The following is a 22,652-nucleotide window of genomic DNA, read 5'->3' on the forward strand; positions in this document are numbered from 1 at the left end:
AGCTCAGAAACAGAAGTGTTTAGGTCAAGGTCACCTAGTGAGTTATAGGACCAGACATAGTTTTATTTTAATTGGCATTCCCTATTTGCATCATTATAACTAGGTAGATATTGTCCATTGCAGAGCCAAGTTGCAGTACTATGATTACATATCTTTTCCTGTACAGTCTTATGTTTTTCCTTGAGTTAGTAATTGCCTCATTGTTTCTCATTTGAATTATTTTACACACATATCATTAACTATTTTCATATGCATCATTTTACATCTGCTATGTCATTTATTCTATCTAATCCCTCTTTTCTCTAGAGACCTCCCTTTAAGACACTACGTTTTCCTGCTCCTGTATAAATTATTGCTCTCTGGGCTTTTTGCAAAGCTTTCATCCTGGGATTCCCACTTTTATGAGTTACAGCCATATATTTTTTCCTTGATTCTAGATTTTCTGTATTTTAGTTTACTCTCCCATTTTGTTTGACTTAGTTTTTCAAACTCGTGTGGACATCTCGTGTAGAGCAATAGTTCCCCAAGTCACTACTAGAATCTGATGTATAATCATTATCAATTTCCTGGTCAGTTGATTTATTACTTTGTTGATGAATAATGAGCATGTATTAATATGAAGCTGGTGTGGAAGGAACAGGGGTTCCATAGCTGTGTGACTTTAGGCACATTTGTTAAACTTTTCATTATTTATTTCTTCATGTGTAAAATGCAGATAATATCAATACCTACCTCACTGAGTTGTTATGAAGATTAAATGAAACAACATAGGCAAATAGTCTTATCTGGTACCTGGCAAATAGTAGATGCTTCATAAGTGGTACATAACACTAAATACCAATTGTTTTTTCAGTTATCCTTGGGAAACTGAATGTCGACTTGGCTGTGCTTCAGGAATCCAAAGTTTGGCAACTGGCCAAGCATAAGATCCAGGAAGCTGAAAAAATAGTGACTGATGCCCTTTCTAATGTCCTTTCATCTCACTACAAGTCTTTGGGGTGAGTTGCTGCTTCATGGTGGAGATCTTTGCTCCAAGAAAATGGAATACATATCTTTGGTGGGGGCAGGGAGGTGGTAAGTTTAAGATTAAAGACAGAAAGGTGACAAACCTTGTTCTCCCCACAGGGCTGAGGTTGGTCTAAGGCCAGGTCCACCAGAGCTTGAGTAAATTAGAGGCAGGGTCACAGGCATTGCATGGGTCAGGGTGAAGTTTCTCTTCACTTTCACGTCCACCTGTTTGCTGGTGCCTGAATTCCATTTTCCAAGGAATAAGACTTTCTTCTCCAAATATAGCTGAGATAAAAGTTTAAATCTTCTCAGGAGAGAGATAACTGGAATTCACACCTGCGAGCTCTACACATGGAGTTTTGAAGTCAAACATTTCTGGGTTCAAATTATGGCTCCGGCAGTTATTCCCCCTCAGAATCTTGGGGGAAATCACCTCTGTCTGATCCTCAGTATGCCGTGCCATAAAATGGAGACAATCAAACCTCTGAAGAGGGGTATGGTAAAGACCAAAGTAGGCATGGTTAAAGAGGCCCAAATGCTCAGCATGATGCTGGCATAGAGCCGTGCTCAGCAAATGGCTGTCATGAGGAGTGACAAAGGCGAATTCTGGTTTTTGCAGATTGAAAATCAGCAATGTCCACATTGTGGATGTCAGAGCTGAATTGGCTTCTGATGGCAAAGGCCTTAACCTGAGGCTCCCCATCACTGCTGACGTCACCCTAACCTTGTGAGTATGCGTTAGAATCTGGGATTTGCAAGGGGGCGGAGGTGGGAGGGGGTGGGAGGGGGGCAGTGCAGCATAGCCGATGTATCTCCAAACTGGAATCAGGCACTTTTTCACACTGCTGTGTGGCCTTGGGCCTCAGTCTCCTAAGCTATAAACAAGGGGGCCTTTCCAGTCTAAAATCCTAACCTTTAAAGAGTTTTTAAAAATATATTTCTGGAATCATAACATTTTTCTAAGGGTAAAACTTGCAAAAATCAAGAAGACGTGAACAACTATAACTTGTTGGCAAAATTTCTCCAGCATTATTTTGTCTCTCAAGATTCTGTTTAAATATAAGTGACATTACAGATAAATGCATATAGTAGTGTATAGTATATATCATAAAGGGCATGTGTGAAAAATATAATTTTAAGGTATATTAATTACTTTAAAAGAGAAATAGAAAAATGAGCACCTGTGGAAAGAAATCTTTATAAATTAAGTGCATTATTATTCCATCATTCACTAGCTGAGACCTCGGGGGAGTTAGTTAACCTGTCTATACCAATGTTTTCTCGTTCTGAAAATAGAGATAATGATAGTACTCCTCTTTCACGGTATTACTATAATGATTAAATGGGTTAATACAGGTAAAATATCTTTTAAAACTGCCTCACAGACAATTTGTGCTCGATAAAGGTTAACTATTTTTATAATTTTAATTATTAGTGTGGTGCTATATAAAAGTTTCACATAAACCAAACCCATGCAGCCAGGAGAAGTCGCCGCTAATGTAAATATGTTAATCCCATAAAGAATATGGATAATGTTGACATTATCCGTAGATATTTTGGATAATGTCCACACAGGTAGAAGAACCCATGTCGGTAATGTGAAGGTCCTTATAGGCCTGTCTTCACCATGAATCTTATTTCCTGCAGGCCTCTCGTTCGCCAGATAGTCAACCTGAAGCTTTCCTTGGACCTCTTGGCTGGTCTCGGAATTGAAGTCGATGACCAGACTGGGGTCTCCAAAGTGGTTCTGGGAGAATGCAGCAGTGACTCAAACAGCGTCTCAATCGCCTTGAAGGGCAGGTAAGGGCCATCCATTTCAGTAAAGCTGAGCTCTTGGAGGAGTTGAGGACCCCTAATTTCAGCCCTATTCCTATACCTGGGAGGTGGCACATGTGGTGAAGAAGAGTTTAGGCTCTGTAATCAGACAGACCTTGGTTCAAATATCATCTCTGCCACTATCTTATAACTTTGTAACACACTTAACGTCTCTGAGCCTCAGCTTTCACACCTGTAAACTGAAGGTGACAGGAATACCTACTCATAGGTTGCTAAGCTGACCAAATAAGAAAATGCAAGTGTTCAGCATAGAACCTGGCACATACTAAGCTCTCAGTAATAATATCCATGCTGACTTTCTGTCTCCTTGTTCTTTCCATTACTGAGGCAGGAGTGTTGACCTTTCCAACTGTAATCATGAATTTGCTTATTTCGTCTGTCAGCTCTATCAGAATTTTGTTTCTTGGTTTTCGAAGCTCTGTTGTTAGGTGCATGCATATTTAGGATTGCTATATCTTCTTGAAGAATTACCCCTTTATTGTTATGTAATGTTCTCAGTCATCATCATCATCATCATCATCATCATCATCACCACCACCATCATCAACAACAACTATATTTACCTTTCTGCTTCCAATTGGGAGCGGGGAAGAGGAGTAAATATCCAGCATGGGCTCTAATTTCAGATTATACCCAAATCGTTCTTCATCCACTGGAGAATTTCTGAAATGGGATCTTGAAAACTTAATCCTCTCCATTTAAATCATTGATCCCTGTTAATCCACAAAATCTACATCCTAAACTGTGTGATTGAAAGAGTAGGTTTTAGTTCCCGGAAGAAGGTGGAGGGAGAGCAACCCTGATTGTGGTTGAGAGAGGAGAAATGTTCTGGAAGCTGAGGACTGGGGCAGGCTGGCTTTGGCAGAGAATAAGGCTGGGCCGTGAGCAGAAGTCAATCCACCCTACCCCCACAAGTGATCTGATCACATGTTGTCTAAAGACCTCTCTAAAACCAAAGAAAGGCTCCACGGCCTAATGTTAGTTTGGACGGACTGGGGTGAAAATTCAGAGGCATGAGCCTTGCAGGATGCTGTTTCTGGTCTCAGTGTATGTGTCTAGAAAATGCATTTCATCCTGCTGTTCCAAATCCTCTCAGGGCTTTTCTTTCCACTTTGAATGGAATCCCAAGCCCTCTCTATTGCTACGTAGGCTCTGCATGAGCTGGCTCCATCCTCAGATCACTGCACTGTCCCCTTGCTCACCCTACTCCAGACACACTGGCCTTTGCTCTGCACCTCAAACTAGCTCTTCCCCACCTCCAGACCTGTGCACAGGTGTTCTGGCAACCTAGAACACCTTTCCTCCCTCCCCACTCCACAAGCCCTCATCCTTTAGGATCTAAAACAAGTTCCCTTCGCTTCCTCCCGAAAGTGTCTACTCTCCCCCTTCAGGGTACTTGTCACAAGTTATCATTATATATTGAATTGTATGCTTACTTCATTCATTCTTTCAACTAAAAATGTATTGAACATTTGCTATGCGCCAGACATAGTGTTCTGAGCACTGTAGGACTTATTGGTAACAACAGACAAGGATCCTGTTTTTGTGGAGCTTATTATCCTCAGGGAAAGGCAGACAGGCAAGCATGCAGCCCGTCAATAAAGAGCCCTCAAGGAAGATGTCAGATTGCGATGAGCCCTGGGCAGAGCAGCACACTTAACAGATAACTATGATATAAAGCCCTCCCTTAGGTTAGCGGTTAGGGAGGGCTGCCCTGAGGAGGTGAGTTATGCTAAGAGCTGAAGGTGGGAAGAAGCCAGCCTTAGCAAGACTTGTTTAATGTTTCGGTACCAGGTTAGGAGCTGTTTGTGCTCTGCCCATCCCCATGTCCTTGCCTAGCTTGGTCCCGGCACATACTTGCTGCTCTGTAAATAATTGTTTAATGAATGAATGGGGTTGTGATAAGCCTCTCATGAGGTGTTGGGATGAGCTGCTGGTCAGACATGGGTTCTAAGTGATGAATAGAGGCACTGTGCCCATGAAGGCATCCAGAGTCTCTGGGGTTTGTTTACCTGCCTTCAAGATGCTCTGCCATCTACCACCCCTCCCACCCCTGCTGCTTAGCTGCTCTGCCCACTTGACCGTGCTGTATTAGTTCCCTCTCTTTTCCAGCCATGCTGCACTGACCACCAAGGTCGTGGACTCTGTGACCAGCTTCCTGAGCAAGACCGTGTCCTTCCTGGTAGAGAAGCAGGTGAGTCTTCCTCCACTCCTGGGCACCCAGAGCCAGGTCTGGTGGGGGTGTCAATGTGACTTATGCAGGCCTGGCTATACTTTCTTTCCTCCTGCAGTGCAAATTTCTCACTGGTCAGTCAGCTGGAACCTGCCTTCCTTTACTCAGTCTGCGGGGCTGGGGGCTGGGGTGGGGAGGGGTAGTAAGGTGAAGGGCTGGGGAACAGAGGCCTGACAGCTGAAATCACTGAGTCCCAAACTTTAGGCATTTGCTACCAATGTGGTTTTTTAGCTAATATTTTTTCTTTAATCAACACAAGTTTACTTCTTGAAATTTATTTAAATACGTTTATTTTGAAAAGGAAAATTTGAATCCCTGCCATAAATAGAAATTTCTATCACTTATCATATAATTAATTTGAAAAATACACCCTGACCTATATAACAGGTTTTTCCATCTGCACATCATCCAAAACCTTATGTACTATGTGCAGGATTCTTGTGCATCATACAAAACTGTATACACTGTGTGTCCCAAATTCCAGAGATTCTGAATTAGTCATCCTGGCTGGGGGCTAGGAATCTGTGTTTAAGAAAGAAAAATCCTCCAGGTGGCTCTGTGCTTCACTGAAGTAGAACCTCGCTACTCAATGTGTGTGGTCCTCTAGCCAGCAGTGTTTGCCTCACCTGGAAGCTTGTTAAAAATGCATACTCTCAGGCCCCACCCCAGACCTGCTAAACTGGAATTTGCATTTTAATGAGATCCCCAGGGAATTGCATACAAAATTGTGAGAAACACTGCTCTGCAGTTCCCAGGACCTAATTGACTCTGAAATTCCAGAGTTCCAAGTTCAAGGTTTCTAAGAGTGTAGAGTTCTAGAATGTTGACACTCAATTCTCAAGAATCTAAGATTTAATGTTCTATGGTTTCAGGATTCTAGCATCCTATGGTTCTCAGATTTTGGACTTCTAGGTTTCCATTGTCCTGGAATTCTAAAGGTCAAAGGTTCTAAGATCCTACTAGACGAGCATCTCCATGAGTGGCTGGCAGTTTGTGCCCAGCTGATAATGGATTTGTCCTTTTTTCTCTCCCTCTCCATTTTCCCCACCCTCAGATGTGCCCATTGGTCCGCATCTTCGTCTCCACCCTGGATGTGGAATTTGTTCAGAACGTCATTGGTAAGTCACAGCCTGGGGACGTGGGGATGTTTCCTATGCAGCCTCCCCAGGGGAGGCATGCAGTGCTGTGCCTGCCCCACAGGCAGTTCTGGTCAGGAGACCCTGGAGAAGCAGAAGGACGGAATGGCCTGAGCAAGTTGGGAGAATGTGGCTGGAGGGGTTCCTGCAGAATGGAGAGGGTTCTGTGGGCCTCCGAGAGCTCTCTACTGTCATCCCTCAGTAAACGCATAGAAGCTGCCTGGCAGAATGATGTGAGAAAGATGAGCCAGATTTGAGTTCAAATCCTGACTCTACTACTTAGCAACTGTGGGGCCTTGGTCATGTGGCTCTGCCTTTCTGAGCCTTGGTTTCCTCCCGTGTAAAACAAGATTGTGGGGTTGATGAGGGGATTAAAAGAAACAGCATCAAGAGCTTTGCTTACCAATGGGCATTGCTAAGAAACACCTTCTCTTCTCTTTTCCTTCTTATGAGAAGCTGGGGCTTCCCTAGCTACTGGGGGATTTCTTTGGCCTGCGGGTCTTCAGGCATGGCTGAGGTTGCTGGGAATGCTGGAGCAATAGAAATGAGGTGTGTGAACGCGTGGACTTTCTATGGAAATAGTCAAAGGTCCAGCTCCTTGGGCAATTACTCTATGCTCTGTATGCACCACCTCATTAGATACTCACAACAAAACCAGTGGTGTAGGTACTGTCATTGTACCCATTTTACAGATGAACAAACTGAGGCTTAGAGAGGTGGAGTGACATGCCTGAGGTACCACGGCTGTCAGACTGACCCACTGGAGAGTGGTAGCCATTGAGGTCTGGCTTCTATTTTGTGGAGACTGAAGCCTGCTATTTTTTTTTTCTTCCAGAGAAACTTCAGCAGGGACTCACCCCTGAAATCGCTATCTGAAGAAGGCAGATGAGGAGGACCACTGTGATGCCCTTAGCTGGTGAGAGGCCAGGCTCTATGACTCAATGCAAAGGAGGATGAGGCGCCTCCTGAGGGGCCTCCTGCGAAGCCAAAGCCAAGCTTGGATTCGCTTGTTTTTCTAGAAGCAGACTGAGTCCTGATCTCAGTCTTAGGCTGAGCCCTGACCCTAGTCCCAGGCTGAGCCTTGATCCTGGTTATGCTCTGAACCCTGAGCCTTAATCACATATATACTCTGAGCCCAGATCCTAGTCACAGACTGAATTTTGACCTCAGTTATTGACTGAGCCCTGACATTAGCCATAGATTGAGCCTTGACTTTGATCTCAGACTGATCCATGATCCTGACCATATACTGAGCCCTGAATCCTAGCTCCAGTCTTGGCTTCTGATCAGTCTTTTTACATGTGCCATTGTTCCGAAGGTGAGGGATGGGGAGAGTGAGGGGATAAGGATAGTTCAGTGCCGGGTGCCAGAGAAAGACCCCAAACCACAGGTGCCAGTCCCTTCTCCAATGCCTTAGACCCTACAGGGCATTGTGGAAAAGAGCTTGAGCTGCAGGGTCTGGTGAGTAACAGGTGCCCATAAGGGCCCCATTTGCTATCAATGGCCTAACCTGCTGTGTTCTCATTCCAGATTAATTCCCAGTAGCTTGACCGTGTTCTCATGCAGCATCTCCCTCTGGGAAGATGCTGCTACCATCCAACTGGAACGAAAGCCTGAGTCCAACCAGAAGGACCCCTCTCAGCTACTCCTTTTCCTCACAGTCAAAACAGTGGTTTCTATGCTCATCACCCTCCACTCCCAGCAATAAAGGCCACTTCTTCATCCTCCTGTGTGACCCGTTGCATTCCTTCCATTTGGGGTTTGGGGAGAGGGGTGCAACTAGGGTCGCAGAGACCTGGATCCAGAGCTGGAAGGGGCATTTGTGACTACCCAGCCCACCTTCTTGCTTTACAAATGGGAACACTGAGGCACAGAGGGCAAAACACTGACCCGAGATCACACAGCCAGTCTGGCAGTGGCAGAACCCTTGATTCATCCATTCACATATTCAGCCGGGTATACAGTGAGCACCTACTCTGAGCCAGGCAGGCAGTGGGAACAGGAAAGTCATGTTCTGGGGACAACCCCACCTGGTGCTTTCCCCCATTCCCCTCCAGGGACTCTGAGAGGCATTGTGGAGGGTCAGGGGGCACCTGATCTGTCTGGACCCAGGAGTATGGGGCAGAGTATGGGCCACATCTCAGCCTGCCCTTCCATGCCTTCTGAGAGCTAGTGTTCCACTGGAGCTAAGATGCCTTCAAGCAGTGCCTGAGAGCACCATGGTCTCCAGCCTCCAGGGCCCACCCATCTCTCCCCATCACCAGCCCTGACACCCTGTGTGCCACCTGCCAGGCTGCATGAAAATCCTGCATGCCTGGTGAGACCAAGGGCCCTGGTGGTGTTCAAATGTCTCACGGAGACCAGCTCCTCTCTCCATCCAAGGCTCCTCCATCCACACCCCAGAACTTAGCTCAACCCAGGCTGTGCCAGGCCATAGTCAAGACAGCATCACTCTGCTTATGCTAAGACCACCACTAAAGTGGAGGGCTACCTTTGCTGGCGCACATGAACTCATTAATTCTTCACAACACCCCTATACCAGGAGATACCATTCTTGTCCCCATTTAACAGGTGAGGAAACTGAGGCTCATGGAGGCAAAGTGACTCATCAAGGTCACACAGTGAGCAAGTGGCAGAGCCAGGATTTGAACCCACAGCTATGAGATCCGTTGCTCAAAGAGGTGACATTCTAGCTCCCAGGTGCTTTAGCTGCCTCTCCCCAGATCCCAGCAGGCCATGATTTCTTCCCAGGACAGATGAGGTCCTCTTGAGGCTGTTCTTCCTCCCCTAGATGCAGGCCCTCAGTTTCCCCTTTGCCTTAGAGGAAAGAGGATACCACCCCTTCCCAAAGTCATGTTCGCCTCTGCAGAAATGCAACACGGGCCGCAGGCTAATGTTTGCCATTGCCTCCAGATCCCAGCAGCCTCCCTTTTCCAAGAGGGCATCTGACTTTTCTGCCTAAAAGCCCGAAGAATTTTTGCCCGTTTTGCCAAGCAGTCATCTCACTACTCTGCACAATTGCTATTGTCTCCACAGGAAACTCAGCTTCAGAGAGACCAAGGCCACACAGAGGCCTGCACCCAGCTACCATTTTACCCAAGGGGCTCCCTGCTGAAGAAGGCTGCCTCATGGAGTCAAATCACTTCAGGGCACCCTTTGGGGTGACTTGGAGGGGCCTTGAACCAGCTTTCCTGAGCTCTCTTGTAAGGATCTCAATTCAGGTTATGCCAGGGGGCTGCTGGGTACAGCGCCAAGGAGTTGAGCATATCTGAGCTCCAGTCAGCCCCTGCCACTTTCTAGCCCTGAAATCTTGAGCAAGTTATTTAACCTCTCATAAGCTCAGTTTTCTCACCTGTCAACTAATATTAACAGTAAAGCCTCCCTCTTTAGGCTGTTGTGAGGATTAAAGGAGCCAGTGAGTGGAAAGTGTTTAACCAGGGCATGACACCTAGTGAGCACAGGATGAAAGTCCGCCTCCACATGCTGAAATTACTTTTACAACCACCACCCTCATGTTTGTTGATTGACTGAAAAAACCCTGCTGTAATAGAGAGAACAGTGGTCCTAGGAAATCTTGGGTTTTCACCTGGTCTTTGTGGCAAGACTGTCCCCCAGTGATCATTCTCCACTTTTTGCCCCAGGTTTCACCTGGGCATGTGGCTCCCAGCCAGAGACTACATTTCCTAGACTCCCTTGCAGTAAGTGTGACCATGTGACTAAGATCTGGCCAATGGCAAATAAGCAGAAGTAATGCTGCAAATTAAATTTTGTACTTTAAAATAAAGGGGATTCCCTCTACTTCCTGCTGACCTTCTCCTTCCTTTCTCTCTAATTAGAAGTAGGAACAAGTGGAACAAATGCCTGAAACCCAGAGGTAGAAGCCATGCATTGAGAATGGCAGAGCTGCTCCAGCAGCCCCTGACCACTCCTATCTGGGCTCTCTGGCAGAAAGGAATGAACTAGCTTATTTAAATCATTGTGTCTTGGGGTCTTCTTATTAAGGCTGTTTTGTCTCTAGTCTACCTAATTCATTCTGCCAATGACATGCCTTGTGACAGCAGGCTGCTAACTTCCCCTCTCTAAGTCCTGTTTCCCTATTTGCACAGTGACCCCTGAAGGCCCTTCTCGCTCCCAGAGGACAGGAGTCAATGCTCCCTCCAGACTTAAAGGGGAAAGAGAGAATAAACATTTACTGTGCTACTACTACATGCCAAGCACTGTATTAGACCGGTGTTTTTCAACCTAACACCTTTGTCTCCAGGGGGACATTTGGCAATGTCTGGAGATATTTTAGTTGTCATAAATTGGGCAAGAAGTACTATGGCATCTCATGGGTAGAGGCCAGGGATACTGCTAACCATCCTACAACTCACAGGACAGCTCCTCACAAGAAAGAATCATCCAGGCCAAAATGTCAGTAGTGTTGAAAAAGCCTGTATTAAATCTTTATACACATTATCTCATTGAATTCTGATTTTTAATGAGTGATACAGTGAATGGTTCTTGGGGGATGGTGTGGCAACTGAGGCTCAGAGAAGTGAAGTGACTTGCCCAAGGCCACGTAGCTGGTCAGAGACAAAGCTGGATTTAATCCAAAGTCATCCTCCTCCAGAGCAGGTGCTCCCCCCACTAGCCAAGGAAGAAGGGTGAGAATTTTCCCTTCTGACTACATTTTGTGACAATCTCACCTCCCACAAAAAATACACAAGGAGGTTTCAAAATTCAGGGCTTCTTTAGGCAGTAACTGACTTGAGTCAATGGCAAGCCTTTGTCCATGCCGTTCCATCCACCGGGGACACTTTTCCTTTTCCCGCTCCAGCTGGCTAAATCCTCGTCAGCTGTAAGACTATGCTCATCAGAGTCACTCCACAGCTAAGTGGGGGGCCACTCCTCAATGTTTCCCCAAAAAAGACACTGTGCTTCCTGACTTGTGGGTCTAACCAAGCTCTCTTGTCATTACTGTTCAATACCAAGAGAGCACTCGGAGAGTGTCGGCTCTCATTATCATGGTTTTCACCTTTCTTATTCATCTCTCTGCCCCACGAGCCTGTGAGATCCTTGAGGGCAGGTACCTTCCTCTTCTCAGTAGCCCCAGTGCCCAGAGAAGGACAAGATGCAGTTCAGGTACTAACTAATGTTGAATGAATAAATGAATGAGTGAATGAATGAACCTCTTCTTGGCTGTACAGAGTCAGACACCTTCTCCAAGACAGCTGAGTGGGTGGGTGAACAGGAAAATTCTAGCAACCCAGGATTGGGGTGAAGGGTATAGAAGACGTGTCACTATTTTCTGTTAACTAGGGCCAGATACCTGGTAATTGAGGCCAGAAGTGATGGGCTATGGGCCAAATGCATGGATCGTAGGTAAGTGAGGCCAGGACATAGGGTGGGTGGGGCCAAGGCCATTTGGCTTCACGGGTGACTGGTGAGGCCAATGAGGGGAAAGGGGACAGGTGGAGAAATAAGGGAGCATTCTCCCGCTGTGAGCCTGGCATCACCTGGGCCAACTCCTCACCCACTTGACCCAGACCTCAAAGAGAGGCAAGGGTTTCCTGGAGGTGGTGGCACCCCATGAAGGAGGCTTCAGGGAAGAGGAGGACACTTTGACGGGGTGAGGGGATGTCCTCCGTAAAGGAATATATGGCAAGAAAGAAGGCAAAACCTGAGTGGACCCTGAGTCATCCAGAAACTAGAGTGCCAAAATCTAGCGCAGGCTCTTTTGAAGGTTTAATCTGGTTAAATAAATACTGGATCTTTCCAATGTTTGCTCCCTCCTTCAGGATAACATCTCAGGATCAGAATTATGAACTCTATGCCTTGGAACATTTTACAACCCCAAGAAACACATTGCAACATTTTTTACCAAACCGGATCTTTCTATTTACCCTATCATGAGAGTGTATACATTTCACCAAATATTTGACAGCAGATGGACACTTATTTTAAATATTTGTTCTTTAAATAGGGATAGAATAAACATCATCACATTAGAAAAGCCACAGGTCCCAAATTAGAGGAGTCAGTTGTTATATCAACTCAATAGACTATTTCTGAACTTTTTTTTTAATTGGGAAATATTGTGTTTTACAGTTAGGTGAAAACACAGATCTAAGATCTCAAAATTGTGCTTAAAGTTGGAATCACAATGATGCAAACAATTGCAACTGGGGGATAAAACTGAAAAGAGATGCTGAAATTTGGCAAAAATTTGTTTGTGGGCGTCGACACATTTCTGAGGTAATGTTTATGCAAGAAATAAAATGCACTTTAAGAAATAGGAAAGTGGTTGTGTATCTAGCTAAGCCAGGCTGTGTGCTGGGCAGTTCAGTGGTGGCTGAAGCAACCTAGCACGGCATGAATTGTGTTCCTGCTATGTGCCACTCCTGTGGAAGGGGTTGAGCGAGGGACCTTCTCCCATCACAGGGGCACACAGTCTCCTGGGGAAAGAGACAATAGAGTGCTGAGAGAAAGACTCAGAGGAGGGGGCTCTGACCCAGCCAGGAGGTAATGGGCAGTCAGGGAAGGCTTCTGAGAGAAGGTGCTGATTGAGCTGAAATGAAAAGGATGACAGGGAGAGAAGGGAGGGAGTTGCAAGCAGAAGTGACTAAACGAGCGAAGGCCAAGAGGTAAGAATCAACCTAGTGTCACCTGGGGACTCACATGCCCTGGATGCTGCTGTAGCATAAATGTGTGAGGTTCAAGTGGAGGGCAGGGCCTTGAATGCCATGGCAGGGGTGGAGGTGGGGGTCTGTGGTTTAGACATGATCCTCTTAGCTAGGAGTTAGATTTTTTTGTTCTTAGCCCACTCTTAACAATTGAAGACCTCAAAGAGCTTTTGTCTATATGGATTCCAACCATCGATACGTGTATTTGCTATAAAAGAAACTAACCCTGAGAAATTTTTTAAATATACATTTATTGATCCCTTTTAAAATAACAATAATAAGCTCATTGCATTTTAACAAAATGACATATTGGAAAGGGCAGGACATTCCAGAGAATCGAGTTGGCAGCATGAACTTAGGCTGCATTTGGGGATGGATGGTGGGGGATTAGCATGACAAGGTCCTCATGGTTGGGATTTGGTAGGACATCTTATTCTTGCCCAGGCTTGTTAAGTTACTTAATGTGGCAGATGGAGAAGTGCACCATTCAGTTGTCCCTTCAAGAGGACCTGCCACAAAAAGGGTAGTTGGCTAACCATGTCTGTACATCTATATCTACATCTAGTCACACAGTACAAAGACTAGAGGGAAATGAAGCAAAGTGTTAGCAGAGGTTACCTCTAAATAGAAGCATTGTTTTCTTTATGCATTTCTGTATTTAAAAAATATTCCTTAAAACATGGGTTATTTGAATAATATGAAATACATTTTTTTAAATACATTTTTGAAATTACGGCTTGGAGAGGGTGTCCCAGCTTCGGGTGCAAATGATGGAGAGCATCTTGTCTTTAGGGCCTGGAGGGACAAGCCTTCTTAGTGCAATAGAGTACTATTCCTCTAGCCCACCAAGGAGGCCTCAGCTCTGCTCTAAAAGGAGAAATTTGTGATGTAGTGTCAAGGTTACAAGCTTGGGCCTAAGGCAGAACTAGGTTTAATTCTGACTCTACTATTACCAGCTCTATGACCTTCAAGAGAAAAATGTTTTCTCTTTTGAGTCTTAGTTTCATCATCTGTAAAATGGGACTAATAGTTTTTATATCATAAGAATGCTATGAGGATTCCACAAGTGTTTTGAAAATTGCTTGTCAATAGTAACTAATGTTACTATTACTACAGATGGGGGAAACTGAGGTCCAGAAGGGACTTGGGAGCTGTCCAGTGTAAAACAGCAAGGAATGAGCAGAGCCAGGCTAGAACCCACGCCTCCCTGAATTGAGGCCAGGGCACCCTCTCCCTCACCTCCACTCAGAGCAGGCTGAGTGGCTTCCTCTCTCAGTCCCCAGGTCCACCTCACTCATAGTATAGATGAGGAAACTGGCTCAGAACAGGACAGGGAGTGAATGAGAGACAAGACTCCTGACTCTCTCAGTGTTTTCCATGTTCTCAACTCCTAGGCATTTGGTGACATTCATGATGTGCAGTTTGAAATATATTATTGACACATCCATCACATGGCTTACGTGAGTCCCTACCTCCTTAACCTCCAGGGCTTTCTATGCAGGAATGTTTGCTTTGAAGTTGTTGGATGAATGTAGTGAGATGGGGCTTCTCATCATTTTTCCATCTGTCCATCACTCAGTGCCACGTCTTCTCCAGTGATGGAATCACTCACTATATATGAAGTCTGACCTACCGCAGAGCCCATCAGGAATCAACTGACAGAGACCCAGGACATCTCTACAGCACACTGGAGAAATCCAGGTGAGTACAATGCAATGATCTCCTCCAACCTGCCTTTTTCTCAGATGCCAAATCAGAGCAAAGCTTTTCATAATTGTTGGCAGTTACAAATTGGGGTTTTGGCACAGAACATAAAGAATAATAGCTTCAATAATGATGAGAAGTCCGAAGGTAGTCTATTACAATGGTACGGGGTTCCTGCCACCTCTTCCCTCTGCTACCTCTAGGCTGTGGCTTTCATCTTCATGCTAATAAAATAGCTGCTGAGCTCCAACCATCGTGTCTGGCATCCAATTAGGAAAAACCAGGAGAGAAAAACAAAAGCTGGGTCAGTCTACTTTAAAGAACTTTCTTAGAAGCCCCAGCCTACAACTTCCATTTATATTTCATTGACCTCCATGGTTGCAAAAAAAAAAAAGTTGGGAAAAGAAGCTTCTTTGTTAGGCCCATTTTAGTTTTCAAAAATAAAAAGTTTTTTTCGGGACATGGAGTAGAGAGCGGGAACAGATTCAATGGAATTGTAATAGATAAGCATGATATTAGGGGTGGGAGGGCAATAGATGGGGGGAGGGGGGTTGTTACCTGGTGAGGGCGAAAAGGGTAACTATTGTATTGTTCTGTACACCTGAAACTAACAATAAAAAAAAAAGTTTTGTAAAGAAAGAGGAAAGAATGAGCAAGTGACCTCAGCTCTCCAACTTTCTATTTCCTGCTTTACAAAATAAATGTATCAGTATTTGTCTCATAGGACAGGACTGTTGCAAGGATTTAGTGTAGACCCCCAACACCCTTTGGGCATCCAAAGATGCCCCCTGGCCACCCTCTCCTCCTTCAGGCTCTGTTAGTCTGTGAACCTTGCACAGGCACTGTCAGAACCAGGGAGGGATGAAGAGAAACATTAATCTGCAAGTCCAAAATTAACTTCCATTTAGTGGCACTGGGCTAAGCAATTTTCAAAATGGTTGGTGAATCCTGATAGTAACTTTATTTATTGAGGTGCAAGTTAGGGAGAGGATCCAAGATAGTGGAGTAGATAAATGTTGTTCTTGCTTCTTCCCATGACTGCATTAAAATTACGACTAAATTATATAACACAACAATTAACCTGGAGAACCATCTGAAGCCTAGCTGAATAGAAGTCCTGTAGCTAAGAATATAAAGAAGGAGCCACATGGAGACTGGTAGAAGGAGCAGAGACGCAAATCTGCATGTGGCCCCACATCTGTATGTGGCAGTTGAGAATCAGGAGGGTTAGCTCAGCTGCAGAGGTCTCCCCCCAGAGAAGTGAGGGACCCCAGCCCCACACCAGCCTTCCCAGCCCAGAGTACTGATGTTGGGAAGAAGAACCCCCACAACATTTGACTTTGAAAACCAGTAGGGATTCTGACCATCCAGGTGAGACAGAGGGCTTCAGGGTACTGAGACATCCTCTTAAAGAGCCCATGCACAGACTCACTTGCTCCCAGGCACTAACCCTGGGCTCCAGCAGAGGGATGGTTACTCGAGTAGAGTCACAGACATACAGGAAGAGACTGAGTTGTGTGGCTTTGAGGCAAGGACTGAGGGGATAGTTGCCATTTTCTCTGTGTCAAACCTCTCTCTTGTGCAGCCAGGTGCCATCTTTCCTGTATTGAGCCCTCCCTCACATGGCCAAATCTGAATCTTCATTGGCCTGGTGAGCTCCACTCTCTCCACCCTGGTGACTCCCTGAGACCCTGCTTCACCAAACTCTCCTACTGCAGGAGGCTCTATCAGCAGCTGAGCTTTATGGGAGCCAGCAGGTAGCAGCAGGACTCAGGGTGCCCTGGGCTTTTTGCAGAGCTACCCCAGGCCTGGTACTGGTGGCAGCTGTCCTCGGTGTGTGTCGTCTCTCTCATGAGCCTCCAGGTTCAGCACAGGGAGCGACCAACCACAAATCAGTTTGTAGCTCTTACCAGGTAGTCTCCAGCTGGTCACAGGCCGTGGCTGACCTGTGCCTGCATCAGGGCCCCTCCCAAAAGGCCCCCAAACCAACACACCTGGAGGTCAGCTTCAGAGCACCACCCAATTAGCTCCATAAGTGGCACACCCAAAGGGCAATCTCAGCAGGCACCAGAGCCCAGTGGGATAAACCCCACTCTGCAGCATAAGCCACACACACAGCCAGCCTGAGAGTCAGTTCCACCCACTGACATGCCAATAGCAATCAAGGGTCAACTATAATAGGAGGGCACCCACAACCCACCCAAGGGACACTCCAGCAAAAAAACAGTTCCACTGAGCTCCTCAGTCACCTACTACATAAGGCCTCCTGGCCATGACTGGGAGACATAGCAGATCCACTAATACACAGAAACAAACACAGAGAGACAGCCAAAATGAGGAAACAAAAAAATATGTCCCAAATGAAAGAACAGGAGAGAATTCCAGAAAAAGAACTAAACGAAATGGAGGCAAGCAACCTACCAGATACAGAATTCAAAACAATGATTATAAGCATGCTCAATAAACTTAGGGGAAGAATAGATTAACTCAGCGAGAACTTCAACAAAGAGTGTTATAGAAACCATTAAAAAAAGAACCAGTCAGAAATGAAGAATATATACCAAGGATGCCAATAAAGTGTATAGACGTCACTCGTATTCATCTTTTGTTTTTGGTATATATTGAGTATTACAATTTTAATACAGTTTTTTTCTTTCTTAAAATGTGTATACACTTTTTTGGCACCCTCTATATGAAGAATATTGAAATGAAGAACGCACTAGAAGGAATCACCAGCAGACCAGATGAAGCAGAGGGTCAATGTAGCAGAAAACACCCAATTAAAACAGCAAAAAGAAAACACAATTTTTAAAAATGAGGATAGTTTAAGAGATCTCTGGGACAACACCACGTGTAACAACATTCACATCACAGGGGTACCAGAAGGAGAAGAAAGTAAGGAATCAAGAACCTATTTAAAGAAATAATGACTGAGGCCAGCCAAGTGGCTCAGTTGGTTAAGAGTGGGCTTGGGAGCACGAGCTCTGAGCAGCCGGGCCGCCCGTTCAGTTCCCACATGGGCCAGTGACACTGCACCCTCTACAGCTAAGGTAGTAAACAACAGCTCGACCTGGAGCTGGGCTGCTGTGAGGGACCGGCGACGGCGTAGGCTGCAGTGAGTGGCCATGAGCTGCTGTGCTCATGGCCAGTGACTGACTGCCTCAGCCAGGAAGAGCACAATGATCATAATACCAACATGGGCCAGTGAAGCGATGTCTTCCACAACTAGACTGAAGATCAAAGGCACAGCAACTTGTCCATTCCCCTTCCCCAATTCCCCAGCGCTGTTCCCCTCCCCCAATTCCCCAATAAAATTAAAAAAAGAAAAAGAAATAACGACTGAAAACTTTCCTAATCTGGTGAAGGAAATAGACATACAAGCCCGGGAAGCACAGAGTCCCAAACAAGATGAACCCCAATAGGCCCACACCAAGACACATTATAATTACAATGACAAAGGTTAGAGGCAAAGACAGAATCCTAAAAGCAGCAAGAGAAAGGCAAATAGTTATTTACAAGGGAGCTCCCATAAGGTTGTCAGTTGATTTCTGAACAGAAACTTTGCAGGGCAGAAGGAATTGGCACAAAATATTCAAAGTGATGGAAAGCAAGGACCACAACCAAGACTACTCTACCCAGCAAGGCCATCATTTAAAATTGAAAGATAGATAAAAAGCTTCCCAGACAAGAAAAAGCTACAGGAATTCTTCACTACCAAACCAGTATTACAAGAAATGTTACAGGGGCTTCTTTAAGAAGAAGAAAGGGGATGGGGAAGAGAACATAAATATGAATAATAAAATGGCAATAACTATGTCTCTGTCAAGAATCACTTTAAATGGAAATGGATTAAATACTCCAATCAAAAGATAGGGTGGCTGAATAGATAAGAAAACAAAACACTTACATGTGCTGCCTACAAGAGATTCACTTCAGATTGAAAGACACACAGACTAAAAGTAAAGGGATGGGAAAAGATATTTCATGTGAATAGAAACAAAAGAAAGACTGGAGTAGCAATACTTATATCAGACAAAAAGACTTTATTTTTTATTATTATTATTTTTAAACAATGCTTTCATTATCTTTTTACTATTGTTATTTTTATTATTAGTTTTAGGTGTATAAAACAATGCAATAGTTATACTTTTCACCCCTTACAAAGTGACCACCCCCTCCCCCAAATAACTGCCCCCTCCCCCTGTATCATACATATCTATCACAATTTCATCGACTCCACTCTTTGAAAGAAAGGCTATAATAAGAGACAAAGAGGGACATTACATAATGATAAAGGTATCAATCCAACAATAGACTATGACTCTTATAAACATTTATGCACCCAACATAGGAGCACTTAAATATATAAAGCAAATATTGACCCACATAAAGGGAGAGATCAACACTAATACAGTCATAGTGGGGGACTTTAACACCCCATTGACACCAATGGACAGATCTTCCAGACAGGAAGTCAACAAGAAAACAGCAGCCTTAAACGACACACTAGACCAGATGGATTTAGTTGATACTGAGGTGCAGGGTAAAGTATACACAACTTAAAGGCAGGAAAGCTGGGTTCTAGCCACTAACTATGGGTGGCCTCAGGAAAAATATAACCCTGCTCTGAGCCTCAGTTTCCCATCTGTAAAATGGAATTGAGGTGAATAGGAATAAGTCCAGATGTATCCTTTGCTTTTCCCTTGACACAAACTCCTTTAGCTCCATAGAGAATCTCTCAGAGTGGCCCTGAAACTCGCTGTACTTACGTGGCATCCCCGAGGTTACTTCCCAAGATGCTGAAGGTTTCAGGCCTCTTCATCCTCAGTGGGCTGCTTGCCCTGTTGTCTGCTCAATACTTGAATATTTGAATCACCTGTGGGTCTGTTATATTGCCTACTTTAATTTCTTGATTTTTAGTCTATTCGTCCTTTTATTTTAGCATATCTTATAATTTTTTTATTATTAGTTTCAGATGTACAAAACAATCCAATAGTTATGGTTTTCACCCCTCACAAAGTGACAACACCCCTCCCCCAATCCACCTCCCCGCCAATATCATACATATCTATTACATTTCCATTGACTCCTCTCCCCACACAATACTCCACATTCCGTGACTATATCTATCTATCTATCTATCTATCTATCTATCTATCTATCTATCTATCTATCTATACACAATTATAGTTGACATACGATATTATTCAATGCCAGCTTCAGGTGTACAGTGCAGTGGCTAAGCCTCTACACCAGCGGTTCTTAGCCTTCCTAATGCTGCAACCCCTTAATACAGTTCCTCATGTTGTGGTGACTCCCCAACCATAAAATTATTTTCGTTGCTACTCTATAACTGTAATTTTGCTACTGTTATGAATCATAATGTAAATATCTTTTTGTTTTCCAATGGTCTTAGGCGACCCCTGTGAAAGGGTCATTCGACCCCCAAAGGGGTCACGACCCACAGGTTGAGAACCGCTGCTCTACACCATCCATGAAGTAGTTTCCCTAAGAAGACACGTATCCATCTGACACTCTACAAAATATTTACAACATTATTAATTATATTCCCCAAACTGTCTTTCACAACCCTGTGGCAATATTGTCGTTACCAATTTATGCTGTCTAATCCCTTCCCCTTCTCCCTCATCCCCACCCCCTCCCATCTAGCAACCATCAGTTTTTCCTCTATATCTCTGTTTACTTTGCTCATTTATTCAGCTCTTTAGATTCCACGTATAAGTGAGATCATATGGTATTTGTCTTTCTCCGACTGACTTATTTCACTTAATATAATGTTCTCTAGGTGCATCCATATCGTTGCATATGGTAATATTTCATTCTTCTTTATAGCTGGGTAATACTCCATTGTATAAATGTACCACAGTTTCTAAATCCAGTCATCTGCCAATGGATATTTCGGTTGTTTCCAAGTCTTGGCTATTGTATCCTTTTTTTTTTTTTTTTTTTTAGCTGAGCCATCCTGCTACCTGTTGGCAGCTCAGCAGCTGCTCAGCTCAGGCTGGACGCGAACCGCGGTTGCTCAGAGCTCAAACTCTTGAGCGAAAGTCTTGGCTATTGTAAATAGCACTGCAATGAACATAAGTGTGCATGTATTTTTTCAAATTAGCATCTTGGGTTTCTCTGGATAGATATCTAAGAGTGAAATCGCCATGTCATAAGGTAGTACCATTTCCAGTTTTTTTAGATACCTCCATACTGATTTCCACAATGGCTGCACCAATCGGCACTCCCGCCAACAGTGCACCAGGATTCCCTTTTCTCCACAGCTCGCCAGCACTTGTTTGTTAATTTATTGATGATAGCCATTCTGACTGAAGTGAAGTGGTATCTCATTGTGGTTTTTATTTGCATTTCTCTGATTAGTGAGGTTGAACATTTTTTCATATGCCTGTTGGCCATCTGTATGTCCTCTTTAGAGAAATGTCTCTTCATATCCACTGCCCATTTTTTAATTGGGTTGTTTGTTATTTTGGTGTTGAGTTGAATGAGTGTTATTAAATTTTAGATATTAACCTTTTGTCAGATATATCATTGGCAAATATCTTCTCCCATTCAGTAGGCTGCCTTTTTGTTTTATTGATGATTTTTTTTGCTGTGAAAAAACTTTTAAGTTTGATGTAATCCCATATGTTTATTTTTTCTTTTATTTCCCTTGCCCAAGAAAATATATCAGTAAAAATATTACTCAGGGTAATGTCTGGAAATCCATACCCTTTGTTTTCTTCTGGGAGTTTTATGGTTTCAGGTCTTAACATTTAAGTCTTTAATCCATTTTAAATTTGTTCTTGTATATGGCGTAAGTAGGTGGTCCATTTTCATTTTTTTCCACGTGTCAATCCAATTTTCCCAGCACCATTTATTAAATAGACTATCTTTACTCCAATGTAAATTCTTGCTTCCATTGTCATAGATTAAATGACCATCTATTAATGGATTTATTTCTGGGCTCTATTCTGTTCCATTGATCTGCGTGTCTGTTTTTCTGCCAATACCATACTGTTTTGATTACTGTAGCCTTGTAGTATAATTTGATGTCAGGTAGCATGATACCTCCCACTTTGTTCTTATTTCTCAAGATTGCCATGTCTATTTGGGAACTTCTATGGTTCCATATAAATTTTAGGATTATATGTTCTATTTCTTAGAAAAACGTCATTGTTAGTTTGATAGGAATTGCGTTGAATCTATATATTGCCTTAGGTAGTATTGACATTTTAACTATATGAACTCTTCCTATCCATGAACACGGTATGTGTTTCCATTTATTTGTATCTTCTTTGAATGAGTGTTCTCTCTTCAGTATCTTATAATTTTCTGAGTAACAGGTCTTTTGCTTTGTTGGTTAAATTTATTTCTAGGCATTTTATTGTTTTTGAAGCAATTATAAATGGGATTGATTTCTTGATTTCTTCTTCTGACAGTTTATTACTGGTGTACACAAATGCAACTGATTTCTGAATATTTATTTTGTATCTTGTTACCTTACTAAATTCATTTATCAATTCTAATAGCTTTTTGGTGGAGTCTTTGGGATTCTCTCTATACAGTATCATGTCATCTGCATACAATGACAATTTTACCTCCTTTTAATTTGGATGTCTTTTATTTCATTTTCTTGTCTGATTGTTGTGACTAGAATGACCAGAACTATGTTGAATAAAAGTGGTGAATGTGGGCAGCCTTGTCTTGTTCCTGATCTTAAAGGGAAAGGTTTTAGCCTTTCCCCATTGAGTACGATGTTATCTGTGGGCTTATCATATATGGCCTTTATTATGTTGAGATATGATCCCTCTATTCCTATTTTGCAAAGAGTTTTTATCATAAATGGCTGCTGGATTTTGTCAAATGCTTTTTCTTCATCTATTGATATGATCACAAGAGTTTTATTTTTCATTTTGTTAATGTGATGTATTACGTTAATTGATTTGTGGATATTGTACCAACCTTGCATATCAGGAATGAATCCCACTGGATCCTGGTGCATGATCTTTTTAATGTGATGCTGAATCTGGTTTGCTAGTACTTTGTTAAGGATTTTTGCATCTA

General features: G+C 43.7%; 1 protein-coding gene across 1 annotated transcript in view; it reads left to right on the forward strand.

The window, feature by feature from the left end:
* Positions 1-7,765, forward strand: part of LOC109384389 (BPI fold-containing family A member 2) — a 9,002-nt gene extending 1,237 nt beyond the window's left edge. The window contains exons 2-8 of the mRNA XM_019645697.1: positions 854-998; positions 1,628-1,735; positions 2,656-2,808; positions 4,957-5,038; positions 6,132-6,195; positions 7,049-7,129; positions 7,744-7,765. Coding sequence (XP_019501242.1) covers positions 854-998; positions 1,628-1,735; positions 2,656-2,808; positions 4,957-5,038; positions 6,132-6,195; positions 7,049-7,089 — 593 coding nt within the window. The 3' untranslated portion in view covers positions 7,090-7,129; positions 7,744-7,765. The remainder of the gene's footprint in view (positions 1-853; positions 999-1,627; positions 1,736-2,655; positions 2,809-4,956; positions 5,039-6,131; positions 6,196-7,048; positions 7,130-7,743) is intronic.
* The last annotated feature ends 14,887 nt before the right edge of the window (positions 7,766-22,652 follow it).

This window comes from Hipposideros armiger, unplaced genomic scaffold, assembly GCF_001890085.2.
Source record: "Hipposideros armiger isolate ML-2016 unplaced genomic scaffold, ASM189008v1 scaffold_94, whole genome shotgun sequence".
Taxonomy (NCBI): Eukaryota; Metazoa; Chordata; class Mammalia; order Chiroptera; family Hipposideridae; genus Hipposideros; species Hipposideros armiger.